At 37.9% G+C, this 20,720-nt stretch overlaps 1 protein-coding gene across 8 annotated transcripts in view; it reads right to left on the reverse strand.

Moving 5' to 3' along the window:
• The window catches only part of Br140 (bromodomain-containing protein 140), a gene marked incomplete at its 5' end in the record, with an annotated part of 104,002 nt that overhangs the window by 47,039 nt on the left and 36,243 nt on the right, over nt 1-20,720 (reverse strand). For 6 of the 8 annotated variants that reach the window (XR_011393180.1, XM_070094327.1, XM_070094331.1 and 3 more), the window contains 6 exon segments: nt 8,827-8,962; nt 11,893-12,034; nt 18,051-18,239; nt 18,449-18,569; nt 19,091-19,215; nt 20,132-20,333. Coding sequence is in view for 7 of the 8 variants with exons in the window: in XM_070094327.1 (XP_069950428.1) it covers nt 8,827-8,962; nt 11,893-12,034; nt 18,051-18,239; nt 18,449-18,569; nt 19,091-19,215; nt 20,132-20,333 (915 nt within the window). 8 annotated transcript variants of the gene reach the window in all.

Genomic DNA, 20,720 nt, shown 5'->3' on the forward strand with positions numbered 1-20,720 from the left:
CTGAGGGTATCAATTTAAATAAAGAAAAATTGGATATCATATTGGAGAGAGAAAGCATGGAAGAAATGATATTTGGGAGTTGACTTGTCAGCGGATGGGTTTATGAAGGATGAAGTTAACCATAGAAATGATGAAGGAAGAAAGGTGAGTATTGCATTGAGGTATTTGTGGAGACAAAAAATGTTATCTATGAAGGCAAAGAAGGGAATGTATGAAAGTATAGTGGTACCAACACTCTTATATGGGTGTGAAGCTTGGTTTATAAATGCTGCAGCAAGGAGGCAGCTGGAGGCAGTGGAGATGTCCTGTCTAAGGGCAATGTGTGGTGAATATATTATGCAAAGAATTTTTTTTTTTTTTTTTTATTATCACACCGGCCGATTCCCACCAAGGCAGGGTGGCCCGAAAAAGAAAAACTTTCACCATCATTCACTCCATCACTGTCTTGCCAGAAGGGTGCTTTACACTACAGTTTTTAAACTGCAACATTAACACCCCTCCTTCAGAGTGCAGGCACTGTACTTCAGAGAATTTGGACTGCGGAAATTAGGTGTGGAGTTACTAAAAGTATTAGTCAGAGGGCTGAAGAGGGGTTGTTGGTTTGGTCATTTAGAGAGAATGGATCAAAGTACAATGAGCTGGAGAGCATATAAATCTGTAGGGGAAGGAAGGAGGGGTAGGGGTTGTCCTCGAAATGGTTGGAAGGAGGGGGTAAAGGACGTTTCGTGGGTGAGGGGCTTGGACTTCCAACAAGCTTGTGTGAGCATGTTAGATAACATTGAATGGAAACGAATGGTTTTTGGGACCTGATAAGCTGTTGGAGTGTGAGAAGGGTAATATTTAGTGAAGGGATTTAGAGAAACCAGTTAGTCGGACTTGAGTTGTGGAAATGGGAAGTACAATGCCTGCATTTTAAAGGAAGGGTTTGAATATTGACAGTTTGGAGGAACTTCTAAACTGTCATATCTGAGCACCTCCACAAAGACAGTGATTATGTATGAGTGAGGTGAAAGTGTTGAATGATGATGAAAGTATTTTCTTTTTGGGGATTTTCTTTCTTTTTGGGTCACCTTGCCTTAGTGGGAGATGGCCAACTTCTTGAAATAAAAAAAAAACATGTACATGGTATACAGGCCTAGCTGACATCAATGACATACTACTATGTGGAAAGCCGCTTGTTATGCTGAGCATTTTGGGCAAATTAGGTCAGTTTTGTCCCAGGATGCAACCCACACCAGTTGACTTACACCCAGGTACCCATTTAAACTGATGGGTGAACAGGGACAGGGACAGCAGGTGTCTTATGGAAACACGTTCCTAATGTTTTCCAGCTGTACCAGAGGAGATTCGAACCCAGGACCTCAGTGTGTGAGCTGAGTGCGCTAGCAATCAAGCTACGGGACACCCATTGACAAAGTGGGACAAAACTAGGTAAGGCAAGACAGACTGATATACAAACCGAACAAGGAAGATGAAAATGGGAAGAGTGATATAGATGTAATGAAAAGTTTTTGACTAGCAGAAAATACAACTGGTAGCTGATATTAGAAAGAGAAGAGATGGATATGAGATTGGTAAAGAATATAATTGATAAGGAGAATATAATACATGAAAGAGAATGAAACAAAAATGTAAAATAATTATACAGGAATAACAATGCCGGGAACAATGGGCTAGTAACCCCTTTTCCTGTAAAGATTACTAAAAAGAATAAGAAGAAGAAAATTGTCAAAGTGGGAAGTCTGAATGTGCGTGGATGTTGTGCAAATGATAAGAAAGAGATGATTGTGGATGTTATTAATGAGAAGAAACTGGATGTCCTGGCTTTAAGTGAAACAAAGCTGAAGGGGGTGGGAGAGTTTCAATGGAGAGGAATAAATGGGATTAGGTCAGGGGTTTCAAATAGAGTTAGAGCTAAAGAAGGAGTAGCAATAATGTTGAAGGATAAGCTATGGCAGGAAAAGAGGGACTACAAATGCATAAATTCAAGGATTATGTGGAGTAAAATAAAGATTGGATGTGAAAAGTGGGTTATTATAAGCGTGTATGCACCTGGAGAAGAAAGAAGTGTAGAGGAGAGAGAGAGATTCTGGGAAATGTTGAGTGAATGCGTGGGGAGTTTTGAATCAAGTGTGAGAGTAATGGTGGTTGGGGATTTCAATGCTAAAGTGGGGTAAAAATGTTATGGAGGGAGTAGTAGGTAAATTTGGGGTGCCAGGGGTAAATGTAAATGGGGAGCCTTTAATTGAGCTATGTGTAGAAAGAAATTTGGTAATAAGTAATACATATTTTATGAAAATGAGGATAAATAAATATACAAGGTATGATGTAGCACGTAATGAAAGTAGTTTGTTTGATTATGTATTGGTGGATAAAAGGTTGATGGGTAGGCTCCAGGATGTACATGTTTATAGAGGGGCAACTGATGTATCAGATCATTATTTAGTTGTAGCTACAGTTAGAGTAAGAGGTAGATGGGAAAAGAGGAAGGTGGCAACAACAAGTAAGAGGGAGGTGAAAGCGTATAAACTAAGGGAGGAGGAAGTTCGGGCGAGATATAAGCGACTATTGGCAGAAAGGTGGGCTAGTGCAAAGATGAGTAGTGGGGGGCGTTGAAGAGGGTTGGAATAGTTTTAAAAATGCAGTATTAGAATGTGGGGCAGAAGTTTGTGGTTATAGGAGGCTGGGGGCAGGAGGAAAGAGGAGTGATTGGTGGAATGATGAAGTAAAGGGTGTGATAAGAGAAAAAGGTAGCTTACGAGAGGTTTTTACAAAGAAGTGTTATAAGAAGAGCAGAGTATATGGAGAGTAAAAGAAAGGTGAAGAGAGTGGTGAGAGAGTGCAAAAGGAGAGCAGATGAAAGAGTGGGAGAGGCACTGTCAAGAAATTTTAATGAAAATAAGAAAAAATTTTGGAGTGAGTTAAACAAGTTAAGAAAGCCTAGGGAAAGTATGGATTTGTCAGTTAAAAACAGAGTAGGGGAGTTAGTAGATGGGGAGAGGGATGTATTAGGTACATGGCGAGAATATTTTGAGGAACTTTTAAATGTTGAGGAAGAAAGGGAGGTGGTAATTTCATGCACTGGCCAGGGAGGTATACCATCTTTTAGGAGTGAAGAAGAGCAGAATGTAAGTGTGGTGGAGGTACGTGAGGCATTACGTAGAATGAAAGGGGGTAAAACAGCTGGAACTGATGGGATCATGACAGAAATGTTAAAAGCAGGGGGGGATATAGTGTTGGAGTGGTTGGTACTTTTGTTTAATAAATGTATGAAAGAGGGGAAGGTACCTAGGGATTGGCAGAGAGCATATATAGTCCCTTTATATAAAGGGAAAGGGGACAAAAGAGATTGTAAAAATTATAGAGGAATAAGTTTACTGAGTATACCAGGAAAAGTATACGGTAGGGTTATAATTGAAAGAATTAGAGGTAAGACAGAATGTAGAATTGCGGATGAGCAAGGAGGCTTCAGAGTGGGTAGGGGATGTGTAGATCAAGTGTTTACATTGAAGCAAATATGTGAACAGTATTTAGATAAAGGTAGGGAAGTTTTTATTGCATTTATGGATTTAGAAAAGGCATATGATAGAGTGGATAGAGGAGCAATGTGGCAGATGTTGCAAGTTTATGGAATAGGTGGTAAGTTACTAAATGCTGTAAAGAGCTTTTATGAGGATAGTGAGGCTCAGGTTAGGGTGTGTAGAAGAGAGGGAGAATACTTCCCGGTAAAAGTAGGTCTTAGACAGGGATGTGTAATGTCACCATGGTTGTTTAATATATTTATAGATGGGGTTGTAAAAGAAGTAAATGCTAGGGTGTTCGGGAGAGGGGTAGGATTAAATTATGGGGAATCAAATTCAAAATGGGAATTGACACAGTTACTTTTTGCTGATGATACTGTGCTTATGGGAGATTCTAAAGAAAAATTGCAAAGGTTAGTGGATGAGTTTGAGAATGTGTGTAAAGGTAGAAAGTTGAAAGTGAACATAGAAAAGAGTAAGGTGATGAGGGTATCAAATGATTTAGATAAAGAAAAATTGGATATCAAATTGGGGAGGAGGAGTATGGAAGAAGTGAATGTTTTCAGATACTTGGGAGTTGACGTGTCGGCGGATGGATTTATGAAGGATGAGGTTAATCATAGAATTGATGAGGGAAAAAAGGTGAGTGGTGCACTGAGGTATATGTGGAGTCAAAAAACGTTATCTATGGAGGCAAAGAAGGGAATGTATGAAAGTATAGTAGTACCAACACTCTTATATGGATGTGAAGCTTGGGTGGTAAATGCAGCAGCGAGGAGACGGTTGGAGGCAGTGGAGATGTCCTGTCTAAGGGCAATGTGTGGTGTAAATATTATGCAGAAAATTCGGAGTGTGGAAATTAGGAGAAGGTGTGGAGTTAATAAAAGCATTAGTCAGAGGGCAGAAGAGGTGTTGTTGAAGTGGTTTGGTCATTTAGAGAGAATGGATCAAAGTAGAATGACATGGAAAGCATATAAATCTATAGGGGAAGGAAAGAGGGGTAGGGGTCGTCCTCGAAAGGGTTGGAAAGAGGGGGTAAAGGAGGTTTTGTGGGCGAGGGGCTTGGACTTCCAGCAAGCATGCATGAGCGTGTTAGATAGGAGTGAATGGAGACGAATGATACTTGGGACCTGACGATCTGTTGGAGTGTGAGCAGGGTAATATTTAGTGAAGGGATTCAGGGAAACCGGTTATTTTCATATAGTCGGACTTGAGTCCTGGAAATGGGAAGTACAATGCCTGCACTTTAAAGGAGTGGTTTGGGATATTGGCAGTTTGGAGGGATATGTTGTGTATCTTTATACGTATATGCTTCTAAACTGTTGTATTCTGGGCACCTCTGCAAAAGCAGTGATAATGTGTGAGTGTGGTGAAAGTGTTGAATGATGATGAAAGTATTTTCTTTTTGGGGATTTTCTTACTTTTTTGGGTCACCCTGCCTCGGTGGGAGACGACCGACTTGTTGAAAAAAAAAAAAATGCAAATGATACACAGGTGCAGCTAGTTCTTGATAGTACAAAAAATGCCAACGAAAGCTTCAAGAAGATAAAAGAACTAGAGGAATATAAAGCTAAAAACTAGAAAAAGAAGATTGTATTAGCTGTGGAAATTACAGCTAGGGTTAACATTAGTCTTGGGGGGGAGGGGGGGAAGGAAGACAGCAAATAATTCAAAGCTCCTGAGGGAAATTTTGGGCAGAGGAAAGAAAGTGCTTAGAAAATTTAGCACTCAAGAACATGTAATGGGATAGAGGAGAATTGGAAAATATGACAAGGATAAGAACAGGCCACTGAAAATTACTATTCACATAGATAAAGCAAAAAGAAGAATAGCTAAAGAAAATTAAGGACAAAAAACAGTGGAGGCTATAAGGATGCATCAATTAGACAAGACCTTTTGAAACACGACAGGGTAAAAATAAAAGAATTTATAAATACTGCTAAGAGGTTAAATGAAGACAGATTTTTTTTGTTTCACAGGAAAAAAGAAAAAGGATTCATACTAAAAACAATTAAATACCTCAAACAAAACAGCCCAGGAGAATTAACTAAACTAAATTAAATGAAAGAAAGGGAAACCATGAGACAAATACATTCATGGATCAAGTTAAAAAAAAAAAACTAGAACAAAAGGGACATACTTAATAAGAAACCTGATACAGGTTGATCATCACTAATCAGGCACCATCAGGACCTGTAGGGTGCCGGATTAGTAATTCTGCCGGATTACAGAGTGGTTAGGTTAGAATATACTTAACCCAACGGTGATATTATGAATCAGCGATTTCATCCACTTAATGCCCTATTGTTGGCCCATTCCACTGTTCCAGTCTACCAAACTCATAGCTATATCACTAGCATTCATTCTATTCTGTCGACTGAGTACAAGAAACCGCCCATTTACCTATTTCAACTACCTGAGTCAGAAATCGGTAATCTGGCCAATTTCACACACAAATTTCAAGAGATTCCAATTTAAAAATAGGGCCCAAAATAAACAATGCAGACATTCCTGGAAATAAAATAACATTTTCTCTGTTCATTAATCATGTCTCTAGGCCCCTCTTATATTACGCTTGCTTTCCATTTTGAGTTTTTAACACAAAAAATAGAAGATTTACTAACTAACAAAAAAAGGCACAATACCGTGACTGGAACGATACACAAATAACCCGCACATAGAAGAGAGGAGCTTACGACGACGTTTCGGTCCGACTTGGACCATTTACAAAGTCAAAGTGTGACTTTGTAAATGGCCCAAGTCGGACCGAAACGTCGTCGTAAGCTCCTCTCTTCTATGTGCGGGTTATTTGTGTATAGAAGATTTACTGTCTTGCAGATTACTGCATTATTGTAATAATTGTATAAATAATGTCAAGCCATTCATGACTGCGTATTAGAACAGTCAGTTAGACACGTATTGAACATCAGCGAAAATTAAACATTTCTGCTAGTTTGAGCTCAATTTCAAGGTGCTCTGTCGTGAAACCAATTAAAACCACATCTATTTCTGTAATACAGTGAAACTCTGGTTTTCGTACAGTCCGAATATCGTACAATTCGGATTTAGAACACTTTTTTGGGCAAAATTTTGGTCCAGATTTCGTATCTCCATCCGGAAATCATACGCATCAGAGGCATCTGCCCGCCCAGGATGCCGCCACTTATGTGTCTCAGTCTGGCTCTGTCACTGGTTGAGTGAGCATTCATCTGTAACATTTCACAATTTCTGTGCTTGTTTATTGATTGTGACTGCGAAATAAGCCACCAAGGGCCCAAAGAAAGTTCTTAAGTGCCAGCCCTTTGGTAAAAAAAAGGTGAAAAACATGATAGAATTCTTCAGTGATTCTATGATATGTATGATACTAAAGCAGCAGGCTATAGCACCAGCCAGCAATAAAGTGTAGCATTAAGAGTAGTAAGTAAGTTAAGCGATTAAGCGATAGAAAAAGGACTATACAAAACTAACTCCACCAATGTTGTTGGAGGTTTATAGGGCCACTGACAACATACGTTGCCCTGTGCTATCTTCCACCACCCTAAACCTCTGCCAGCATCTCCTCCAAGGAAAGTGTGTCCTATAGTATACATACAATAACCACTTTATTGCTTTACATTCTCTATTATGTTTTTATACATTCTTATTTATAAATTACATACAGTGTTTTAATGTTTTCCTAATGAAACTGTGATGTAGTGCAGCTAGCCTCACAAACACTCCGTTTTCTCTTATAATAATGGGAAGATATGTAGTCACAGCAGGAGAATGGCAGCTGCCGCAGCCACCACTAATCATGTACGAAATGACATATTTTATTCATTCTATCATGTTTTTATGTTATTAATATTGTTTATTATGTCATATTAGATGAATTGTGATAGATAAATAAGCCATAGAGTTGATATCAGCATCATATTCAAGTATTTTGTCCTGTCTCCAAACAATAAATTCTCCTCCCTCTTCCCTCCTCACTAACTTCCATACGCAAACAAGACTCTTCAATAAAGGTAAAAGTGATTTAAATGTTCATTTTTCCATTTCATTACTCCTTTATATTCATTTCTCATTGTTTTCTATAAAATGTATCTTTTGTTAATACTTTTGGGCGTCTGAAACAGATTAATCGTATTTACATTACGTATTTATTATGGGAAATGTTACTCGGTTTTCGTAGGTTTCGAATTTAGACCGACCTTCTGGAACGGATTAAGTACGAAATCCAGAGTTCCACTGTATATCTTCCATTCTATCAAATGAGACAAAAAAACAGGAGTACAAACATAAAAACCACATGAAAATACACCATAAGGCCACTGTTTTACACCATAAACACAGTCGCAATTTTTTCTCATTATGCACTGCATGCTGCAGGATTTTTTTTATATAGTGCACACTTACCACACAGACCTATTCTCTCATATGTAGACCCAAATTTACCGGTCACTGCTTATCTGAGGGAGCTGAGCTCATGGCAACTGACAGTGGCTTCAAAGCCACCTTATCTTTTACAGACAAGGTACTGTGTATGTGCTCTACACAACGAGAAGCATTTCTTTTATTCGTTGGAACCATGGCTAGGACTAAAAGTGAGCAGGTTATAGCAATAAATGGAAAAAAAATTACTTGGAATGACTTATGCAGCAAGTAGCACCACCAAACAGTAGCAGCAGGTTAGTGTGGCAACCATGGAAATTTGAAATTATGTTAGTTGAAATTAGTGCCGGATTACTGATAAAACCGGAATACTGATTGCCGACCTGTGTAACCTTACACAAGCACAAGGATCATCTTTACACAAATGTACAGGTAATGAGCAATACATAAAAAAAAGATTGACTAACGTACAGGAGGCCCTCCACATTCGCGAGGGTTAGGGGATCAAGAACCTTACGAATCTTGGTGCGCAAATATGATGTAGGGAAATATAATACTGTAATGTAGCATTCGCGAATGTTATGATGTGCAAATATATTGTAGGGAAACATAATAATAGCTTTTACTTAGCCTAACAATACTGCTTCCTTAACTTACTGAACCACGAACAATCATAAAACACATGAAAACATAAAATAAAGTGCAAGAAAACTGGGCGGCGGGGCACTTGCGAATGTTCGAAGCTCGCAAAAGTGGAGGGCTAGCTGTACAAAGGTATACACCATAGGATAAATAAGTACCATAATGAGATGCATCTTCTTTTATAATATCCTTATTGAATTTTGTGCACTCTGCTGATTATTAATTATGTCTGGGAATATGTATGAATTACAAAACTCATTAGCAGCTAAAAATATAAAAACATATTCACCTAATAACTTTAACACGTTTAATACGAGCAATGTGGTGTCGCAGCATGTTAGCTTTGTCCAGTAACTCCAGCAGTGTCTTCTCTCTCTCTTCTAAACTCAAGGACTCATCAACATCAGCAGCAAGAGCTTCATCAACTGTAAAGTAGAAGACAATGACTGATACATGATACCTCTGCACTAGCACTGTATCACCACAAAAACAATTAAGCAAACTTTACACAATTGTAAGGTCAACAAGCAATAAACTAATATAAATTATAAAAATATACAAAAAAATATTTATGTTTACAGAAAACTGAAAGGGAAACTGCATAAATTCAACAAACAAAGCTCTAGAAGCAAGAAACTTTAAAACACATTCTATAAAAACTAACAAAATCTTCTAGTCTATTTCAAATGAAACTGACTATGTACATGTTTAGCCAAGTAATAATGTTTACTGGAAATTATGACCAAGTTCCAACCAAAACTAAGACTGCAGAAGCTAGGAGATTGACCAGGATTTGGTTTATGGTGCAGTAACTGAACAGATTTATGCTTTATGGTAATCAGTGGTAGATCATAATTTTTTTTTTAACATATTGGCTGTCTCCCACCAAGGTAGGGTGACCCAAAAAAGAAACACTTGCACCATCATTCACACGATCACAGTCTTGCCAGAGGCGCACAGACAACAGTTCACAGTAACTAGTAAATTTGCATCAATTACATGCATAAATGAAATAATTATTTGCATCATTCAGCCATTAGTATCTTTGTTGACTTGTACACTTTAAGAATCCTTTGTTTTTCAACATGACTTTGTGGAATTTCTTCAACATTTCAAGTAGCTTCAAGCATTATAAAAGTATTATCTATTGGGCTGAGGTGGTTTTGACATTTAAAGAGGTTAGAACAAAATATTATGACTTGGAGGGTGTATAAGGTGTAGAGGGAAGGAGGGGTAAGAGTTGTACTAGGAAAGGTTGAAGGGATGGGGTAAAGGTTTTGTGAGGGGCTTGGACATCCAACAGGTACGTGAGCATGTAAGATAGGAATGGAGGCAAGTGATTTTTATGATTAACATGCCATTGGAGTGTGAGCAAGGTAATATTTATGAAGGGATTCAAGGAAACTGGTTAGCTGGAACCGAGTCCTGGAGGTGAGAAGTACAGTGCCTGCACTTTGAAGGAGGGGTGGGGACACTGCAGTTTGGAGAGGCATCCGAGCTGTAGTGTCAGCATACCTCTGCCAAGACAGTGATGGAGTTAATAATAATGAAAGTTTTTTTTTTTTTTTGAAGGGGGTCACCTTACCTCGGTAGGAGATGACCAAAGTGTTAAAAAATAAAAAGCTTCATAATTCTACAAATACATTTTTTTTTTTTTAACAAATCAGCCGTCTCCCACCGAGGCAGGGTGACCCAAAAAGAAAGAAAATCCCCAAAAAGAAAATACTTTCATCATCATTCAACACTTTCACCTCACTCACACATAATCACTGTTTTTGCAGAGGTGCTCAGAACACAACAGTTTAGAAGCATATACGTATAAAGAGACACAACATATCCCTCCAAACTGCTAATATCCCGAACCCCTCCTTTAGAGTGCAGGCATTGTACTTCCCATTTCCAGGACTCATGTCCGGCTATACAAAAATAACCGGTTTCCCTGAATCCCTTCACTAAATATTACCCTGCTCACACTCCAACAGATCATCAGGTCCCAAATACCATTCGTCTCCATTCACTCCTATCGAACACGCTCATGCATGCCTGCTGGAAGTCCAATTTAAAAACAGACATGCCAAATTCAGTAACGTGGTGTCTGCGCGACTTTCTGCAACTTAAAAATTAGTACATTTTACATGCACAGTGCAGTCCTGTTGCACTATATTAAAACATTCCAAAAAAAATATTCCTTTGGTAATTAATTAGTACCACTATTTTATTATTCAGATTAAACTGTAAAAGTCACACGTATCACAACTGCTATGGAAAAAAAATCCCTCGACAAAATGGTTTCAAAAAAGTCCTTCTATCAGCAAGATGCACTATGACTGACAGTATTCCCAGCTTTTGCAGTCACATGATCTTCAGTCATTTATTTTTGAACCTCTAAAGTCACAACATCTTTCGAAAACTTTCAAACTCTATATACATTCACCAAACCCGCTACTCATTTTCTCGCAACACAAGTTATGCCAACTGAACAAAAATGACAACAGGTGAACTAAGATAAAAAAAAAAAATTACAAGAATATAAAGGCACGATACCATAACCGGAACAATACACAAATAACCAGCACTTAGAAGACAAACTTATGAGGATGTTTCAGACTCAGACCATTAACTAGTCACACAGAGAAGGATGAAGGAAAGGAAGCCAGAATATACACGAGACGGGGGTGGGGGAACAGGAGAGGCAGAATTGGAGGAGGTAGAGGTAATAATACTGCTGTAGTAGCAGCAGTGGCAGAGGTGCAACACTGATAGAAGTGGCAATAAGAAGGTATTAGTTGTAGTGAAAAAAGTGGGTAGAGAATGGAGTAACAGCAAAGAAATAATAGCAGCAGCAGTAGTGGAGGTAGTCTAAAGAACAAGAGAACAAAGGAGCACTGTTATAGAGCCAATGTCCCAAAGGGGTAGGACAAAATCCCTGCAGCAAAAAACCCCATAGGACAGAACTCAACTAGGGAGATGACATAAGACATTATTACCTCTCCCTCCTCCAATTCTACTACTCCTGTGCCCCCTTCTCTTGTATATTCTGGCTTCCTTCCATTCATACTTCTGTGTGACTAGTTAATAGCCCAAGTTGGACCAAAACATCATTAATAGTTTCAAGTTTATTAAGCTGAGGTTATTTGTGTAACATTACATGTAAACTGACTCTCAGACTCCCTCAATGGAACTCTTAATAATATTATTCATCCAAAATTTGCACCTTCATCTGCTCTCAAAATAAAATTTAGTTTTTTTTTTGAAGGAACAGCTAATAATAAAGATAATTAATAAAAAAATACTACCAGTTGATTCAAATCTCGAAGCTGCTGCAAATGCAAAATAATGTGCAATGAAAGCTTACCTTCCTTGAGAATCTTATTATCTGAGAACTCGGGTAGAGGTTTTGGACGGTGGGGTAAGAGAAGACCTGTTTCCAAGTCAAACCCAATATTCTCTACATTTCTCCTCAGCTGTCGAATTATAGCACCACCCTGAAAGAATAACTAGAAATTTGAAGATCAAGTTGAAACTTGCCTTCAATGAAAAGCATTAGGAAGTGCCTAAATACTACGATTTTTTTTTAAGTGTTTAGTGATTGATCCATTGTCATTTAAGTCAAAAATACTGTATATTTTACTGAAAGTGTTATGTGCTTTTATCCCCCCCCCACCCCAAAAAAAATAATAATAATTAGGGAAGCTGGAATCAACGAGTCCAGACACAAGCTAATTGATGTATTATGCAAATGTATGAAATAATATATAAAATATTGGTGACCAAATATGATGGCATACATATTTCTATATCCATCATGTAGCAACTTCATTCTACAGCATCTTTTACTCATCTAATTACTTACTGGCATCACTTTCAAAGACGGAGTAATGCCAAATGTATACATTATTATTATAATAATCAAGGGGGAAGTGCTAAACCTGTAGGATTATACAGTGCCTGTGGGGGTAGGGGGGATGCAGAAAGTATTCAAGACTAATTCAGGGAACTGGAGTACAGATCCAATTTCCTAGATCAAGAGCCCCTCACCAGTGTCAAGGAACCTTCTTTGAGGGGACCAAATGTATACAGCTTCATTTAATTCTTTATGAACTCCATGTTAAATCATCTCTGACTCATAACTTCCCACCCTCTATCCCTAAATTTAACTTTTGATTTTCTGAAAGGTATAATTTCAATTGGCCACAGTAGTCCATGTAACACAAGAATGAAATGAAGGTGGCTCTGTATTCTTTTACTATCCTAGATATGGGTCTTGTCTTCAGTTTCACTCAAAGTACACTGCCAAATTTTAGATTTATTCCATTTTCTTCATCTTTGAAACACCTTTAAGTATATACACAACAGGATAATTTTCCCATTTTTTCTCCTTTTGTGTTTGTCTATCCAGGTTTCCCTTTTCTGCTTAGTAAAATAAAAATTTACTTGATGAAGGAGATATTAACTCATTCCACACAAACCTGATCTCTGATGAAAGCAATTTCTTCATCTGATGTTAGTTAACCCTTTGAGGGTCGGTCTCGTACATGTACGGCTTGAGAGCCAGGGTCGGTCCCGTACTTACATGCCAAAATTCTAGCGCCTTCAAATCAAGTGGAAGAAAGCTGGTAGGCCAACATTTGAAAGAATGGGTCTGCGTGATCAGTGTGCGCAGTATAAAAAAAATCCTGCAGCATGCAGTGCACAATGAGGAAAAAAAAACACTCCGACCATGTTTTTGGTTTAAAACAGCAACTTAGCAGTGTATTTTCATATGGTATTTATGGTTGTATTCTCGTTTTCTTGGTCTCATTTGATAGAACTGAAGATATATTACAAAAATAGAGAGATGATTTTGACTTGTTTTACGATGAAAAGTACCTTGAAATTAAGCTCAAAGTGGCGAAAACGTTCAATTTTTGCCAATGTTCAAGAGAAAACAAATCACACCACGTATCCAATACACGTCAACTAGGGAGTCTAATATTCTTTCACAAGTGTGCTGATATTATTTATACCACTTTTACAATTATGCAGTAGTCTGCATAACAGTAAATCTTCTATTTTTTACGAGAATAAAAAATCAAAATGGAAAGCAAGTGGGGCCTGGAGACAAATATAATAAATAATGAACAGAGAAAATGTTATTTTAGTGCCAGGAATGCCCACCTTGTTTATTCTGGACCCTATTTTGAAATTGGCATCTTTTGAAATTTGTGTGAAACTGGCCGTATTGCCAATTTCTGACCACTTTTTTGGGTAGTTGAATTTGATAAATGGGCAGTTTCTTGTACTCAATCAACAGAACAAATGGAGTTCTAACAAAATAGTTATGATTTTAGTCAACTGGAACATTGGAACTGGCCAAAAATAGGGCTCAGGGTTGGCGAAATTGCCAATGTGGAATTATGCGAGCATAATTCTGTAAGTTTTCCATAAAATTTCATACTTTTGGTGTCATTACCATCAGGAAAAGATTCTCCATCATTTCATAAGAAAAAATAATTTTCTTTTTTTTTTTTTTTAATTTTTCAACCCTGAGAGTGAGTTCAGGATCGGGGGTCTCGACCCTGAAAGGGTTAAACTAGCATGTTAAAGTCTTGGACAAACTTTTCTGATCTTGCATTACACATCTTATTCTTGTTTGAAAGTGTCTGTATTTAAAATGTGACCAATCCTTCAGAAATCAGGAGGTAATGAAAAAATAAATAAATATAAAGGGAGGACTTTTCACTGGTTCCAACACCATAGTCATCTACCTATATGTAATATTTTAATAAAAGCATCTAATGCTTAATTTTTTAAGCATATTAAGTACAGATGATATTGAGAAACTCTATATTCCATTTTAAAAACCAATTATGTTTGTGTCTATATTCCTGCACAATCTTAAAAATAGCATAATTTATTCTAATCTCCTAGTTTTTGCTACATTAAGAGTTAAAAAAAAATTGACATTTAAATCAATCATAAGCAACTCCTTCTCATTTATCAAACATGTAGGTAGGTTCAATCTCCCCCCCCCCCTTTACATTATTATTATAATGAAAAAAAAACGCTAAACTTACAAGGGTCATACAGTGCCCCTTTACACTAGTTTCAAAACTTGCCTTCAATACTGATATTTCATTTTCACTTGACACATCTAAAATACTTTTTTTTTTTTTTCAACACAATGGCCATCTCCCACCAAGGCAGGGTGACCCAAAGAAGAAAACACATACTTTATAACTTCAATTAATTCTTAATTTATAAGTTATCTCCTAAATGTATGACATCTTTAAGCCAAGTCTTGAAAATTTAGACACATGTGCAACATCTGGATATCTTTACTGTAGACGTTTCGCCATCCAGTGGCTTTATCAATACAGATTCTAGGACGTAATTAGAAGACAGTAGAGCTATATACAAAAGATGAGGTAATCAGTCCCTCAGTACCTCATCTTTTGTGTATAGTTCTATTATTTTTTATTATTATCACACTGGCCGATTCCCACCAAGGCAGGGTGGCCCGAAAAAGAAAAACTTTCACCATCATTCACTCCATCACTGTCTTGCCAGAAGGGTGCTTTACACTACAGTTTTTAAACTGCAACATTAACACCCCTCCTTCAGAGTGCAGGCACTGTACTTCCCATCTCCAGGACTCAAGTCCGGCCTGCCGGTTTCCCTGAATCCCTTCATAAATGTTACTTTGCTCACACTCCAACAGCACGTCAAGTATTAAAAACCATTTGTCTCCGTTCACTCCTATCAAACACACTCATGCATGCCTGCTGGAAGTCCAAGCCCCTCGCACACAAAACCTCCTTTACCCCCTCCCTCCAACCTTTCCTAGGCCGACCCCTACCCCGCCTTCCTTCCACTACAGACTGATACACTCTTGAAGTCATTCTGTTTCGCTCCATTCTCTCTACATGTCCGAACCACCTCAACAACCCTTCCTCAGCCCTCTGGACAACAGTTTTGGTAATCCCGCACCTCCTCCTAACTTCCAAACTACGAATTCTCTGCATTATATTCACACCACACATTGCCCTCAGACATGACATCTCCACTGCCTCCAGCCTTCTCCTCACTGCAACATTCATCACCCACGCTTCACACCCATATAAGAGCGTTGGTAAAACTATACTCTCATACATTCCCCTCTTTGCCTCCAAGGACAAAGTTCTTTGTCTCCACAGACTCCTAAGTGCACCACTCACTCTTTTTCCCTCATCAATTCTATGATTCACCTCATCTTTCATAGACCCATCCGCTGACACGTCCACTCCCAAATATCTGAATACGTTCACCTCCTCCATACTCTCTCCCTCCAATCTGATATTCAATCTTTCATCACCTAATCTTTTTGTTATCCTCATAACCTTACTCTTTCCTGTATTCACCTTTAATTTTCTTCTTTTGCACACCCTACCAAATTCATCCACCAATCTCTGCAACTTCTCTTCAGAATCTCCCAAGAGCACAGTGTCATCTACTGTCTTCTAATCATGTCCTAGAATCTGTATCGATAAAGCCACTGGATGGCAAAACGTCTACAATAAAGATATCCAGATGTTGCACATATGTCTAAATTTTCATAGTGTCGGTATTTTACACCTTTCTTGCACAAGCCAAGTCTTGATTTATAACAACATAAATGACAATACAGCTAGCATTAAGAGCATCTAGAAGCATAATGATATCACTGTTTTCTTCAATATCAGTATTGAACTGTAGTTAATGTTCCTCTTCTTACCGAGTTTTTTTTTTTTTTTAGCAAGCTTTGCAGTAAAGTAGCTGCCATTGTGGCCACCAGGGTGTTCAGGAACATAGATAGTTTACAGCAGCTGTAGTTCAGATTCACCATCAGTATCCATGTAAATGATTTTGACTCTTACTAAAAGTAATGACAGTTATCTACTGATTAAAGATTATGATAATGAAAGTAAAACAGAAAAAGTTATCTTAAAGAAAATTTAAACAAGGAAAATGCTGTTAAATAACTGATGACATGAGCCTATTGCACTAGTAATGCATTAACACGAGTAATCTGCTTTACAATTTTTTTTTTTTTTAACAAGTCGGCCGTCTCCCACCGAGGCAGGGAGACCCAAAAAAGAAAGAAAATCCCCAAAAAGAAAATACTTTCATCATCATTCAACACTTTCACCTCACTCACACATAATCACTGTTTTTGCAGAGGTGCTCACAACACAACAGCTTAGAAGCATATACCTATAAAAATACACAACATATCCCTCCAAACTGCTAATATCCTGAACCCCTCCTTTAGAGTGCAGGCATTGTACTTCCCATTTCCAGGACTCAAGTCCGGCTGAATAAAAATAACCGGTTTCCCTGAATCCCTTCACTAAATATTACGCTACTCACACTCCAACAGATCGTCAGGTCCCAAATACCATTCGTCTCCATTCACTCCTATCTAACAAGCTCACGCACGCTGGCTGGAAGTCCAAGCCCCTCGCCCACAAAACCTTCTTTACCCCCTCCCTCCAACCTTTTCAAGGACGACCCCTACCCCACCTTCCTTCCCCTACAGATTTATACACTCTCCATGTCATTCTACTTTGATCCATTCTCTCTAAATGACCAAACCACGTCAACAACCCCTCTTCAGCCCTCTGACTAATACTTTTATTAACTCCACACCTTCTCCTAATTTCCACACTCCGAATTTCCTGCATAATATTTACACCACACATTGCCCTTAGACAGGACATCTCCACTGTGTCCAACCGCCTCCTCGCTGCTGCATTCACAACCCAAGCTTCACACCCATATAAGTGTGTTGGTACTACTATACTTTCATACATTCCCTTCTTTGCCTCCATAGATAATGTTTTTTGTCTCCACACATATATCTCAACGCACCACTCACCCTTCTTCCCTCATCAATTCTATGATTAACCTCATCCTTCATATATCCATCCACCGACACGTCAACTCCCAAGTATCTGAAAAACATTCACTTCTTCCATACTCCTCCTCGCCAATTTGATATCCAATTTTTCTTTATCTAAATCATTTGATACCCTCATCACCTTACTCTTTTCTATGTTCACTTTCAACTTTCTACCTTTACACACACTCCCAAACTCATCCACTAACCTCTGCAATTTTTCTTTAGAATCTCCCATAAGCACAGTATCATCAGCAAAAAGTAACTGTGTCAATTCCCATTTTGTATTTGATTCCCCATAATTTAATCCCACCCCTCTCCCAAACACCCTAACATTTACTTCTTTTACAACCCCATCTACAAATATATTAAACAACCATGGTGACATTACACATCCCTGTCTAAGACCTACTTTTACTGGGAAGTAGTCTCCCTGTCTTCTACACACCCTATTGTATACATAAACAATTTTCCACTAAGATTGATGATGATGATGATAAATTTATTAACAAATCCTCACTAAGCTAGTGTATGTACAGATTAACAACTTTTTCATGTTATGTGCATCTACAGTAATTTGTAAAGGTCAGTCACAAACAAAATTAAACCCAGCTTACTTGATCCCGTAGCTTGACGGCCGTTCGGTAAAATATAGTTTCCTTGGCATTGTAAATAAGGCAATTGTCAATCATTAACTCAAAATCACTGGCAAATTGGTCAACATCACTGTACTGGTGAGTTTGTGCTTTCTGTCTCATCGTGGACAGGTCCATTGGATGCTTCACCACATCTAAGTAGTCATGAACCTGAGTTATGTGAGAGAATAGTAATTACTATACTAAAAATAAATTGTTTTGTTTATTATCCTTTAATTTAAGGCAATATGTCAAAAAAGTGTGAATGGGAAAAAGGGCTGTAAAGAAATAGACAACCCTTTCCTTACTACTACACACTCATAAGTGATAATAAATTAAAGATATACACATGCTATAATGTAAATTAGTTTTAAACTAACCTCGACTAAATCAACAGGCTCGGCAAAAATCATTTGCTGGTCTTTCTCCTGAATAAGATCAATAGTTTGCAGCAGCAAGTGCACAAATGGTGCCAGCTGCACTTTTCTCTCCTCAGCTTTCCTGAAGTGAAGCACAATATTTTAAACCAGTTACACAAACTCTACATAAAATTAGTTATGTACTATAACTTACAAAAAAAATTAGTAGCTTAAACTGAGTTGGAAAGTTAGCATTAATCAAGTACAGAACTGTGTACAATCAACTCATTGTAAAGGAGATTAAAATTCCTTCGTCACATAATATACACAAGCAATCAATTAATGACAATTGTAAACATCTCACTGATTGGAGTGGGGACTGGCTTGCCATAGGTTTGAGCCCTCACTCCATTCAGTAAAGTAAATTTCATTTAAACCTGTGAACATCTCTTACTGAATTCATCCAATTTTCAGATCTTTTGTACATAACATTGGGCAAACGGGGCAAACTACTACGGTACTTCCCAAACTTCACTCTCTCCCTCTCCTTCCCTTCCCTTCTCTTCCCCTCCCCTCTCACTCTCCCTTCCTCTTTTCCCCTCCCCTTTTTAATTTAACAAGACCAAAAATAACTAAGGTAATAAATTCTTCAATAATACTTACGCTTTAACTAACTCTCTTTTAGTCTTCTCTCTCTTTCTTATTAGTTCACAGAGTAGCCGAGCTCTTTCTAAATCTTGCCGCAGTCTCTGCCAGTATTTGATTTCTTCTCGTAGTCCCTCAGCCTCCTGTTTACACACAAGATATTACAGTCATAGTTATCAGACAAGTCCATGGAGCAAACTACCCACCAAAGTTATTATTACGTATTTTCTTAACCATTATTGATATTTTCTTATAAAATTCATGAGCATTTTTAAATGCAGTAATATTTGTTCCTTCCTCTACAGATAAGCAAATGTGTGCAAAGACCATGTAAGATGCAGAGTTGCATACAGATTAATTTATATATGGTATACAACTATTTTTCTAAGAAGACAAAAGCAATAGGGATATTTTTTAATAAAAGACAGACATATAGATGAATGAACATTAATAAATATAGTTATTATCTATTCACTGTTTCTCATTATACACTCCTCCATTACATTAAGTAAATCACCACAACAGAAGGCATGGGGAATCCATGATAATACTAAACTTCAGTGGCACTGCTACTCACATCTCATTGCATTAAAAAAAAGGGGGGGAGGGAGGGGGTGTCTAATTACTATAACTCAATATCCTTGACTATGCAAGGCCTACATTTTAATAAAATCAGTGACTTTCCTTAAAAAAGTGACAGAATGGCAATACAGTAATGTAATTTCTTTAATACTAAATTTCATCGGTAAAGAAGCAAGATTGACTCATGAAATCGTAAGAACACAATTTCAAACAAACCACAGCATGGGTTGGGCTCGAACTCAAGGCAAGTGAGTTGTATAACTCCAGGCCAGTGCGTAAGCCACTGGGCCAGCTGGCTGCAATAAGATTCATCTAACTAGGTATATTTATATACCAGAGGGAGGTTAGAATGGGTCCCACTGTGACCACAAATGCAAGTTTTTACAGATGACTCTGGTACTACTGTATTTTAAATCCTTATTCTTTTATCTTGATCAAGTATAACCTACGTCAAAAATATGCCAATGCCAGACTTACACTAATAATTCTTTCCTTATCCTTCATGCTGGATACTTTATCCTCTAGCGGCCGATTGTTGCGTCGTGAGTGTGATGTGGTGAGACGTCGAAGAAGAGGAACCCCATTTCGTGACTGACGCTTTAGAGTCCAATATGCAAGGAGGCGGTGCATGAACTGGGACCTCTTCTGCATGGTAACCAGGGCTGCCAATTTCTGAATACTGACAGAGTAATTACATAGTAATCTTAAGAATTTAAAGTGATCATAGGGAGAAAGGGTTTTATTAATACAGTTCCTCAAAACAGTTGATTTGACTTCTCAGCAAAATTTGAGCAAAAAATATTAAACATATTTTAGATAAGCAATAAAGCAGCCAGCCTATTTTAGATTAGTATGAAACCCAACCACCTCCAGTTTTCAAATATTATAATATTGAATATTGCAGGATTTCTAATTTTTTCATGGTACATTCCACATTCAAGAGCTGGGTAGTGTGTACAGTCCTCATCAAACATGTTCAGCACTGTCTCTCCACACATTAACTGCTGAAGACCATCAGTAATCAAGAGATCTGTTAAAGTTCTACACTGACTGGATTATCAGGAAC

The sequence above is a fragment of the Cherax quadricarinatus genome, chromosome 45 (assembly GCF_038502225.1).
Source record: "Cherax quadricarinatus isolate ZL_2023a chromosome 45, ASM3850222v1, whole genome shotgun sequence".
Classification (NCBI taxonomy): Eukaryota; Metazoa; Arthropoda; class Malacostraca; order Decapoda; family Parastacidae; genus Cherax; species Cherax quadricarinatus.